The 12,049-nt window shown below is 45.1% G+C and overlaps 2 protein-coding genes across 2 annotated transcripts in view; both read left to right on the top strand.

Moving 5' to 3' along the window:
- sema3aa (sema domain, immunoglobulin domain (Ig), short basic domain, secreted, (semaphorin) 3Aa) overlaps nucleotides 1-12,049 on the top strand; it is an 818,452-nt gene that overhangs the window by 492,306 nt on the left and 314,097 nt on the right. The window lies entirely within an intron of this gene.
- pdzrn4 (PDZ domain containing ring finger 4) overlaps nucleotides 10,593-12,049 on the top strand; it is a gene marked incomplete at both ends in the record, with an annotated part of 61,824 nt that continues 60,367 nt past the window's right edge. Inside the window, one exon of the mRNA XM_084049421.1 lies at nucleotides 10,593-10,661. Coding sequence (XP_083905547.1) covers nucleotides 10,593-10,661 — 69 coding nt within the window. The remainder of the gene's footprint in view (nucleotides 10,662-12,049) is intronic.

Here is a 12,049-nt window from a genome sequence, read left to right as displayed (position 1 = left end):
GGTGTAAATGCCACTCCTAACCCCCCACCCTTCCCCCCTTTCATCTTTGTAAATATGTTATTTTTTATAAGAAAGGACACTTTGTTGAATGCTAATTTCAATGACACTTTGAATGTCCCCCCCCCCCCCCTATATTCTGGGGGCGAACATTCAGCGAAGATAGGCGATCTACAACACTCACATCTGCAAAGATATTTTGTGTTGAGGTAAAAAAAAAGGAGTGGACCTACTACAGAGGCCTGGGGGATCCCGCACACAGAAGTATAATAGTCGTTAAAGGAAATGACGAGGAGAAGGAGAGAAAAAAAGAAGTGAGAGAAGGGAGCGTAAAGGGGGAAATTAAGAGACCTCAGCACATTAGCACCTGACAGAAACAGGTGTCTCTCTCTCTGTGTCCATCTGTCTGGTTTAGCCATCTATCTGGCCTCCGCTCCGTGGTTGTTAGCCCTCAGTAACCATCGGAAACCCCCCCTCCCGATGTCCCCGCTGGTCCGTGACGGGTGGTTCGATGCCGTACACAGATGCTGTTGAAAGTTTTAAGAGGCCCACTTGTGCCATTAGTGCGACAGCGGGAACCCGGGGAGCAGCAGGGGAAGACCTCAGTAATCAGTTTTACTGGATCTGAGCTATTGGGTTAGCACAGCAGGGACGGCCCTGAAAGCCCCGCCGGCACTCGCACTCTGCTAAGTGTGTGTGTGTGTGTGTGTGTGTGTGTGTGTGCGACTGCGTGGCTGTGTGTGCGTGTGGCAGTGGTGTAAAGTAGTACTCAAGTACCGTACTTAAGTACAATGTTGAGGTATTTTTACCAATTTTCTGTACTTTTACTATTCCAGAGAGGCAATATCTCAGAGAGGCAAATATTGTACTTCAGAGAGGCAAATATTGTACTGTGAGCTTGTAGATCTGCTATTTTCAAAAGATTTGTATACTTTTCATACATTTGAAAACTTGTGAAATGGGACATTCTGCATAATGAGTACTTTCTACTTTTGGTACTTTAAGCACATTTTGATACCAATACTTTTGTACTTTTGCTCAAGTACATTTTTTATTCCGGACTTTTACTTGTTACATTTACTCTGTTACATTTTTTTGTAGTAAAAATGTAACAGAGTATTTCTACATTGCAGTATTGATACTTTTACTCAAGTAAAAACATGCGAGTACTTTTTCCACCACTGGCGTGTGAAGTTAATGTCATGTGTGTCTGTGGGAGCATGGGGTCTGTGTATGTTTACACCCTAAGGCTATGTCACAGACAGACACACACACACACACACACACACACACACACACACACACACACACACACACACACACACACACACACACACACACGCACACACACACACGCCACAATATGGTCTGAGTGAAACCTTAAACCCAGCTGCATAGCAGATGATCTCCTGTGGGTTTAGATAAACTGTTCTGGGATCAGATGTCTTTGTTGGATCAAGACACCCTGGACAGGAGTTGCAGTTGATCATCACCACACACACACACACACACACACACACACACACACACACACACACACACACACACACACACACACACACACACACACACACACACACACACACACACACACAGTACGTTGTATTAATAGAATTAATACAAAGAAATCACTGGGAAATGGAGTGTTGACTGCACTTTTTTTCCTTGCCCTCTGTTTTTAACTGCTGTACTGTCTTTGGCGCCTGAATTTCCCCAGCGGGATCAATAAAGGTTTTATCTTAATGTCAAAATACTGGTCCTGTAACCTGTATAGATCAGCAGAGAGAGGGTGGGGTTAATTACTTCAATTATTCGGCTCTCATTCCCTGCATTGCTCAGTGTGCAGTAGGCCATTGGCCATATTCACATGGCAGCCATTTTGCTCCTACATCATGCTTGGGGGGTTGAGCAGCATCGTTCCCTGTAAGGTGCCAGGTCTTGGGCTTCCCAATCCCACCTACTCATCGCCCCATGCCACAGTCTGTCAGTTGCTGCTGCCACAGCCACAGCCAGTGTTGCCAGGTCTGCTTGGGCTTGTTTTTCTGTAAAGTTGCAATTATTGGTGGTTGTGGGGTTTTTTTGGGGCTTGTTTGTTGTTCCTAAAGTGTTTGCTTATTTGGGCTTGTTTCCTAATGTTGTTTAAAGCAGTGGTTCTCAAACATTTTCATGTCAAGTACCCCCAAATTAATGAATTAATATGTAATTGTCCGCGTCGCCCCATCTGAAAACATTTTGTGCCAGGGACCCCCGTACCAGATTTGAGTTGTATCCCAAGATTTAAAAAAAAATAGCTCTACAAGCTCTAGTGAGCTGAGGCTATTTGTGGTCTAGAGTGGATTTAACTTGCAGAGTGTAAACAAGAGCGCCTGTGCTCCTCCAAATGGATTCCCTCTGCCAGAGGCGTCATAATCTTAGGGCCTTACCCATAAACCTGCAAAGGTGAAGCAGTGCAGGTGAGCTCATCTTTAAAATAAAATAATGGCTGGTTCACTCCCTATAGCGAGACATATACTTCATCACGCAACAGTGTTGCATGCCGAGAATAGCCGGCATACTGTTGTTATTATTAATTATCTCTTTGGTATTGTTGTTATTGCTGCCAAAATGTTGAGGAACCGAAACAGAATACGTTTTGCTCTTGTGTTTACTCCTACGTGAGATGTAACGATAACAAATCTCCAATCTTGAATCTATCTTCAGGCCAACCTGGAGACACAGGGTGTTCACATGGTGTGTTGTTGGTCAAAGTCGACCTCCACAGTGGGTAAACTGAACCTGATCCAGTGTCTTGGATGGAGGCAATGTCAGCCTCGAGGGCTACTTGACCCGGTGTGGGGGACTCCGTGTGAGGTCAGCTGGTCAGACGCCAGGGTGGCTGGCCGGTTTATCGAGTGGGACTCACTGTTATGGTCTCATGTTGCCTGCGGTCATGATGCCACGCTGTGGCGGTGAGTTAACGTATCGAACGGGGGGAGCCTAACTAAAGAGGGCCGTTTTAGCCTGCGGGCGCGTGGTCACATTGGATCGGCAGCCACAAAGACAATGCTGCTGTTCTAGATATAGCCTTGTGAAATGGCCAGTGGTGGAAAAAGTGCTCAACATTTTTCCTTAAGTAAAGGTATCAGTACTGTAATATAGAAGTACTTTGTTAGTAAGTAAAAGTCCGGAATTCAAAAAGTACAAAAGTATTCGCATTAAAATACTGAAAGTAAAAGTACTCATTTTGCAGAACATCCCATTTCACAAGTTTCCAAATACATGAAAATGCTTTGAAAGTAGCAGATCTACAAGCTCACAACGCGTCGCATAGCGACGCGTTGTGAGCTTGTAGATCGGCTATTTTCAAATAGCATAACCGTATGCATACCTACGTATGCATACGGCTGAAGTGGTTAATGCATGTTTTGTAGTAAAAATGCCTTTAAATTGTACTTAAGTAAATGTGCTTAGTTACTTTCTACCACTGGAAATGGGGCAGTAAAAAGACACATGCTGAATCAACACTGACTTGGCTTGTTGTAATGGGTATCTCAGTGTGTTGCCTAGAACTGGAGGTGTGTGTGTGCGTGTGTGTGCACCCGTGCACGTGCGTGTCTGTCTTGTCTCATCTGGCCGCTCAAAGGGCACTTAACAAAGATTGGACAGGACATGGCAAAAACTCTCTCTGTTTCAGCTCACTAATGAGTTTCTTTTTTTCCCCTTACTGGACGAGCAACGAACAAAACGGCTTCGCCGTGTCTGCTGAATCTGTTTAATTGTTTTGACTTCGTCTTCTCACCTCCCAAATGTGGGAGACGGCGTCTGCCTTTTGTTTGTCACAAAACTCCTTTCATAATTTGATAATTAAATACCAAACTGCCATTTTTTTTGTTCTTCCACAGAGTCAGTATTTTTTTTTCTTTGTTACAGTGGGCAAACGGAAGACAATGAGAGCGAGGTATAGTCATTACGAGGACGGATTACGAGAACAGAAAAAGAGAAAGGGAAGGAGAGAGAGGAGGCGGAATTGCAATTAGCATCAGGTACAGTATACCATCATCATTTCCCCCTCGGCCTTTATGTCCGCGTGCGGTAAATAGAGATATAATCGCGTTTTTACCTCGATGAATGGCCCCCGGTGTTAAATTATTTATGGGTCGTGGCTATTGAGAGCCGTGCGAGGGGTCGCCTCCGGGCACTTCTCACGCTGTTGCCTTTGAGGCGCCTCAACTGTTTATATGCGAGCCATGCCCCAAGGGATATACACAGTGAAAACTGTTAATTCTCTGAGAGTGTACAAAATGTAACCCGCAATAAGGATCCATTTGGTTACATTTGTACACTCTCAGAGTTACAAACTGATACATTAACATTGTGTTGAAATCTGTAAATACATCACAAGAATAAGAATGTTCGACAGTGATGTGTGGGAGTATAATTTGAACACAAAGGGCCTAAATGTGAGTTTTGTAATCGTTTCATTTCTTTTGACGACAGCCGTTTCGGCTCATTTCCTTTTTTTCTTTAAGCCATGCCGCTGAGGAAAACGATGCAGGGAAGAGAATTTGCTGTACGCCAAGACGTTTGTTTTCAGAATCACCCTGCGTGGCATTAATACACTTATCAATATTCACTCCTGGGAGCCGCGGGTATACTAAATGGAGTTTACTACCTCTGGCCACCCAGCAGTTCCACAGAGTAGTTTGGGATTTTGAACCTTGCCCCGGCTCATTTTGAATCTCGTTGGCTTATAAATTCCAAGAACCAACGTTATTGTCTCATCACAGATTTACAGGTGTAAAACGTTATTGATAAGGGGTCTATTGGCAACTCTTTGTTTTTGTCCCCATGTGACCGCCCTCTAAGTAACGCAATATCAATGTGAATAGCATTGTGTGCAAGTGGCAAAAATGCAAAATGCTAATGTCATAGTAGTAAGACATCAAGCTGAAGGCAAAGCGGGTTCACACAGCTATGAGTCATTACGCATGTTAGCCAGTCAGTCTGCATTGTGAACCAGTCAAAGGTTAACCCAAAATAGCCCTATTTTCTGAGAGAGGCACATCAAAGCCATGCTAAATACAAACATTAGTATAATATAATGTCCTACAGTATATTATGTGGCTCAGAACGCAAAGAAATGGGAAATGTACCTGCTGTCTGAAAATACAGGTACATGAAACCATCTGTTCTTCTTATTTTACTTTGACTTTTTTTGTCAAATCTGCTTTTGAAAGGAGAAAAGAACTTTTGCCAAATGGTAAAATGTTAACTTTGGGAGAAGTGTGTGTGTGCACGCGCATATGTCACTGATTCTCAAAGTGGGGCCCCAATCTGGGGGTCCTTGAAATAAGAAAATTAAAAAGTTTGAGAAGCACTGGTGTATGTTTTTAATAACAGCTGGATGTTCAAAGGTGCCCGCAGTAACCTTGCCGCTCGGAATATGAGCAGTGCACTGTGGGTAGTACTGTAAGAACCATGCTGATCAGGACAAATGATCACACTGTGATGTGAGCCTCAGAGAGACTGGCCCTGCACAATACCAACACACATCTGCTCAATAAGTTAAAGAGTTCTCTCTCTCTCTCTCTCTCTCTCTCTCTCTCTCTCTCTCTCTCTCTCTCTCTCTCTCTCTCTCTCTCTCTCTCTCTCTCGTCTTTGAAGTGCATTGACACAATCCCTGCGGAAAAGTAAACCTTGGAAGTTGACAAAGGCAGACACACACAAAAAAAACAACTCCAAGACTTATGAGTGTTGTGTTGTTTTGTCATTGCCTAATGTCCTTCATGCAATGTGCAATACAATGTCATTTCTGAGTTAGCAGAAAAAACACAGCAGCGGCAGGGGAGGTGTGTGATGCATGCAGTTGTAAGGAGGGGTCAAATTATCACACGTCAAACCACGATTGAGAATGTAACAATGTGCATCGATTGGAGTTAGACTAGGGGTGTCACCATCACAAATTTAAGTTGACGATTAATTGTCACTCAAATAATTGCGATTAACGATTTAATTGTGTGTTTGGCATTGAACATTGGAACATTATGAAGCCTTTTAAGTTCTCTCTCTCTCTCTCTCTCTCTCTCTCTCTCTCTCTCTCTCTCTCTCTCTCTCTCTCTCGTCTTTGAAGTGCATTGACACAATCCCTGCGGAAAAGTAAACCTTGGAAGTTGGCTCCTATGCAATATTAAAGTGGTCACTGCACTCATGTGTAAAAATGCATCCCATCAAACTTTCAGATGCTGTTTTTCTCCCAGTGTGGAGGAAGAATGCTTAGGATTTTTACTGTGATCTCTCCCTCTTGAAATGTATAATCCTCGGTTTCTGTTGTGTGTAAACAATAATTAGCCCGGGATTCACTACGTTCGGCAGATTTCTTTTTCTCACTTCGCTTCTCAGTCTGGAAAGGCTCCTATCTCTAGTGAGAAAAAGAATCCGCCGAACCCAGTGAATCAGGCTGGATCCCAGGCTAAACAATAATAGCAATTCAAAGCAGTTGTCCCCCAAACCCCACCTCCGGTGGCTGTCATAAGAACGGAGAGGGGGCGCTCTATGATCATGGCACCAGAGCATTGCAACTGCAGCCAGTCAAGCCTAATTTATGCACCGCCCCGCAAAGGTGTCGCGCGTAGAGAATGCGCCGAGAATAGCAGACCTCCAAGCTCACAACGGTCGCATCCGCAACGAGGTTGTGAACTTGAGTGTCAGCTATTCTCAGAGCGCAATACCGTTACGCGTTGAAGTATCGTTAAGGCGTGCCTCACTAGCCAACACACAAGAGGGGGTTGAATGAGCTGAAACCAGCGCTCCTCAAAACAACAGGTTTGGCGATCTGTTGGGAATTGGTTACATAAAACAGTCACCTGCGCGTCCAATCACAATGATGGTAAACACATAATTGGTAGTGTATTAGTAGTGCATTAGCGCAGTGGTTCTCAAACTTTTCAGGCCCCCCAAAATAATACCCCCCATCCTGACAAGCACTTAAATTGACACCTTATAAATGTGCAGATACCCTATAAACACACCTATACTGCATGATCGTTTGTTCACTGTTGAGTTTGAAAACAATATTGCACATTAAGCAAATCATCTGGGGACTGACCCTGGGGGTCCCGACCCACAGTTTGAGAACCACTGGATTAGCGGACAACCCCTGGCTCTTTCCAAAGGCTCTGTGATGATGAATAGCTGTCAGAGCCCAGAGTGTTGAGGTGGAGGAGCACAGATGCGTCATTCTCCTTATCGCTGCTCCATGCAGGAATGGGAGCAGCCGGCTACACGCCGTAGTGAAGGGCATCGCAGCGCATCAAGATGTAGACCCCCTGATAACACCTCCCTCTGTCGTGAGGTCACTGGCGTCTCCGCTGTCACCTTTGGTGACATCACCACCTAATGATTTCTCTCTCTCTCTCTCTCTCCCCCCATGGACATAGATAAACCCCTTGAACATCCCGATCCGGTTGTAGAATCATACACTGTTATTAATCATGTTAATAAAGTGTACAATCAATCAATCCCCCATGTTACTGTTCAATAACAGAACGAACAGAAGGTAATGTATAATAAACGCTTTGCCTATTTGGTTCGTTGTAGTTGTCACTGGCCCTCTACAGCTAGGTTTGCCATGCAAAGTAAAAACACTAAGCAGGTGGAATGGTATTACTTTCATCATCATTGTCACATCAACATCATTCGTGTCATCTTCGTGTTTCACGCTCCTCGTCATGATAACCCCTCATCACTGCGCTTCCAATACTCATTGCTGAATGTCTTTTCTCTCTCTCTCTCTCTCTCTCTCTCTCTCTCTCTCTCTCTCTCTACCCAGAGGAAGGAAGAGAGAGTGAGAAGTTGAGAGAGAGAGAGAGAGAGCAGTTGGGCTGGAAGCTAATTTGAAGCCAATCAATAGCAGTCTGCCTCTCTTCCTGTGTGTCAGCCCACGCCAGTGTCCTTGTCTAACTGCTGACCGCTCCGAGTGATACAGAGAGAGAGAGAGAGAGAGAAGAGTAGAGCATCTGTTTAGTAGCAGTCTACAGTGGTGTAAAGTAACTACGTACATGTACTCAAGTACTGTACTTGAGTACAATTTTGAGATATTTGTACTTTCCTTGAGTATTTCCAATTTTCAAATACTTTTACCTCTACTCCACTACATATCAGAGGCAAATATTGTACTTTTACTCCACTACAATTATTTGAAAACTTTAGTTACTAGTTACTTTGCAGATGTAGATTATTATTCTATTTGAAAATAGCCGATCTACAAGCTCACGCTTGAGGATCTCTACAGGCTCACGCTTGTAGATCTGCTATTTTCAAAATATTGAAAACGTGAAAACTTGTGAAATGGGGACAATACTTTTGTACTTTCACTCAAGTAAATTTTTAATTCTGGACTTTTACTTGTAACACAGTATTTCTACATTGCAGTATTGATTTTACTTAGGTAAAATAATTGAGTACTTTTCCCACCACTGGCAGTCTAACTGTAAATCTATGCCTGCTGGTCTTCCAGCCTCTTCAGAGTGCAAGGTTATCTGATTGAATGTGAATGAGATTGATTCCCCATGCGCTAAATCTAGTTGTCAAACGCGTGTCCTGACAAATGGGTTGGCCTGTAAACTGATTACCTGCGGAAAAGCCCTTTCTAGGGATTTTTGTGGTGGCGCGGCCGGAGCTATGTTTGGAAGTGTAAAGGACAAGGTGTTGTTTTTTACTTGTGTGTATTCTGTTTATGTCTATAGGGAGTTGATACGTGAGCACAAAAGGTTTGTTTACACTGTTCACACCCACTCACAAGCAACAACACACACACACACGCGTGCGGTAGGCCTACTGAATACACACAACCACTTCAACGCAACCACTCCACCCACGCGCGCACACACACACACGCACACACGCACGCACACAAACTCAGCAGCGCATGCACTACGCATACTTACACATAACTGAAGACATGCAGTCGCATATACAGTACACACGCACACATACACACGCGCGCGCGCGCGCACACACACACACACACACACACACACACACACACACACACACACACACACACACACACACACACACACACACACACACACACACACACACACACACACACACACACAAGGTGTGACAAAATGTTAACCGAACAGGAGAGTACCCATTTATCAGCTACATTGTTATAGTGTTCCAGTTCTAATTGTGTCTGCTCATTGTTTGTGTCATCACTTCCAATTATACTTGTTTAATCTGTATCCTGACTGAGTTCTCTATCCTGATTGGATACAATTGGTATCCTGACCTGAAAATGCATTTTCTGTTTAGTAAAGAGGTGGAGAGAGATGGAGCCTCCTGTTACTGAACAAACACTCTATAGCAATGAGTACCATCAGAATATAGAGCTATTTAACACTTATTTTAACCAAAGAAAATCACTTACCCTACCTTTAACATACCAGCAAATCACAATGTGACGCGTTGTGAACTTGTAGATCAGCTACTTCTTGGTGCACGACACCGGCATGCAACTAATTATAAATCGGGCATAACTCCCATAACCCTAACCCCTAAACCTAACTTTTAAATGCATAACTCTATCATTTGTTTTACCATAAAACAACCATCTCACTTGTGAGGACCAGGAAAAATGTCATCACAATGTCTAATTCTCTACTTCTACTGTACTTGTGCGGACATTTGGTAGTAGTAAACCAACACACACGCACGCGCAGACACACACGCACGCGCACACGCACACACACACACACACACACGCACGCGCACACGCACACACACAGAGGCAGCTCCCTCCAGCACACAGGCCGGAGGACACAGGGACACTGACACTCTGATATTCTATCTGCCCAAAGATAAGACACAACCTCCACATAGGCTCCTCCCCCTCTCTCATCCATACCCTGGCCCAGCCAATGAGCATCCTCTGTGTGTGTGTGTGTGAGCTGTGGGTAGTATAGCAGGGCATGTGTAGGCAGCCTGCCACACGTGGGGGTGTGTCTCACTGCCTGAGCCCAGAGCCTGTGTTTGGAGCCGTGTGCGCTCAGAGAGACTGAGAGAGAGGAGAGACGAGAGAGAGAGGCAGAGACTGTATGGCATGCATGTGACAGGAGGAAAGGAGTGACAGGAGGGAGAGAGAGACACGCACAAACACGCACGCAGGCACACACACACACGCGCGTGCACGCACACACACTTAGAATTTCCACAACTGCTGCTGAAGCTGTGAGCTGAGACACGTGGTGTGTGTTTGTGTGTGTGTGACTGTGTTCTGCACTTGGAGGAAGAAGGAAAGAGACAGAGACGGACCGAGAGAGAGAAAGAGAGACAGAGAGGGAGAGAGAGAGAGAGAGAGAGAGAGGGGGGAGAAGAACAAGAAGAAGATGGAATCTCTGAGGATACACAAATGAGATAACTCCCTGGGGCAGTTTTCTGTCTCTCTCTCTCTCTTTCTCTCTCTCTCTCTCCCACACACACACACACACACACACACACACACACACACACACACACCAAGACACTCGCCTACGTGAAGCGCGCGCGAACACGGCTAACACACCATCCTCCGGTGCGCTCAGCAGCAGCACCGGTTTCCCTGACAACTAGAGATGGGCTGCAATTTGTGCACCTTGCAGAAACGGGAAGAGCACTACAAACTACTGTACGAGATCGCACAGGTAAGTCCTAGAGATGTGATGTTCTACAGCTTCTTGTGAGGGTGGGCAGCTGTGTCTGCCGGCTAAAGAAAAATGGACCCTTAAGGGACCATTTCCCCAGAATTCAACTGATGCACTATACTTTGGCGTGCGCTTCACAGTGTAGTTGTATGTAGTGAGAGCTTCTGTGACAGTTTACATGCTTGGATAGTTTGGGTGATGATGGTACAGAAGAATGGACAAAGGGACATCCTAAACAAGGAGTGTTGGTTGTGATGGTCATGGAGATACGGATGGCTGTGATGATGATTATGATGATTGTCAGCAGTGCAGTGAGTCCATCTGTGGGGTTTTCAACTTGTTTGTGGGAAGGTGTAATAAGTCAGAGATACAGCGGAGAAAACTATGAGTGTGTCGTTAGACAGCCCACAGGGACTTTGGGTGACGATGAGAAAGAAAGCGCCGATGATGATGCTGATGATGATGTGGAGAGGAACTTTTTTTGTATTTTTTTTCCCGCTGACAAGAGGCTATTCAGACAGATAATGGGGAATGGTTTCAGATAAGGGAGAGAGAGAGGTGAAAGAGAATAGGGTAACATGGTGGAAGAGAACACCCCTAAAACAGTGAAGTCAGTGTTAATGAGAGAGAGGGGGGGGGGGGTCAGAAAACAGAGGATGAGGAATAAACGGTAGAAGCGAACGCAAGAGTCGGGGTAATTAAAAAAAACAGAGAATGAGAGATAAAAACAGAATAGGAACAGAGAGAGAGATCATCTTAGAAAAAGAAAAAGATAACAGAGGGTTGGCAACCAGGAGGGGAGGAAAAGGGGAAAGTGACATAAAAGGGGGGGGGGGGGGTGAGAAAATGAGTTTCTTCTGAACACCCAGGCAGACATCTCCCCCTCCTCCTCCTCCTCCTTCAAAGACGGAGCGAGATAGCTAGTTATTTCTCCTCTGTGGCAGACATGGGAGCCCAGTTCAGCTACTCCTCAACCATGGGCTCCGGGGAAATGCATCTCATCGCTTCTGTCTCTCTCTCTCTCTCTCTCTCTCTCTCTCTCTATCTCTCTCTCTCTCTCTCTCTCTCTCTCTCTCTCTCTCTCTCTCTCTCTCTCTCTCTCTCTCTCCCTCCCCCTCCCCCCCTGGCTGTCTGGAGTCAGTAGAGAGACATACAGTAGCACTTCAAAGACAGACCAGTTCTCTTTCCAAGGCTCTCTCTAGCAGTTTGTCAGGCTTGGACGTTTTTCTCTCTCACGGCACACCGCTGTCAAGTGAGAAGAAAACACTTGGCTGCAGCCTGCGTGTCTTTAGCTGAAGTGAAAAGAAGAAAAGTGGAGTTATTGTTAAGCGGCAAGTCTGAGAGATTCCAGTCCTCTGTGCCCTTACAGATCCGAACTGTTGCATGTG

The sequence above is a fragment of the Gymnoscopelus microlampas genome, assembly GCF_963454915.1.
Source record: "Gymnoscopelus microlampas genome assembly, chromosome: 23".
NCBI classification, from domain to species: domain Eukaryota; kingdom Metazoa; phylum Chordata; class Actinopteri; order Myctophiformes; family Myctophidae; genus Gymnoscopelus; species Gymnoscopelus microlampas.
Note: the sequence above shows the minus strand (reverse complement) of the source record. Positions and strands in the feature narration are given on the sequence as shown.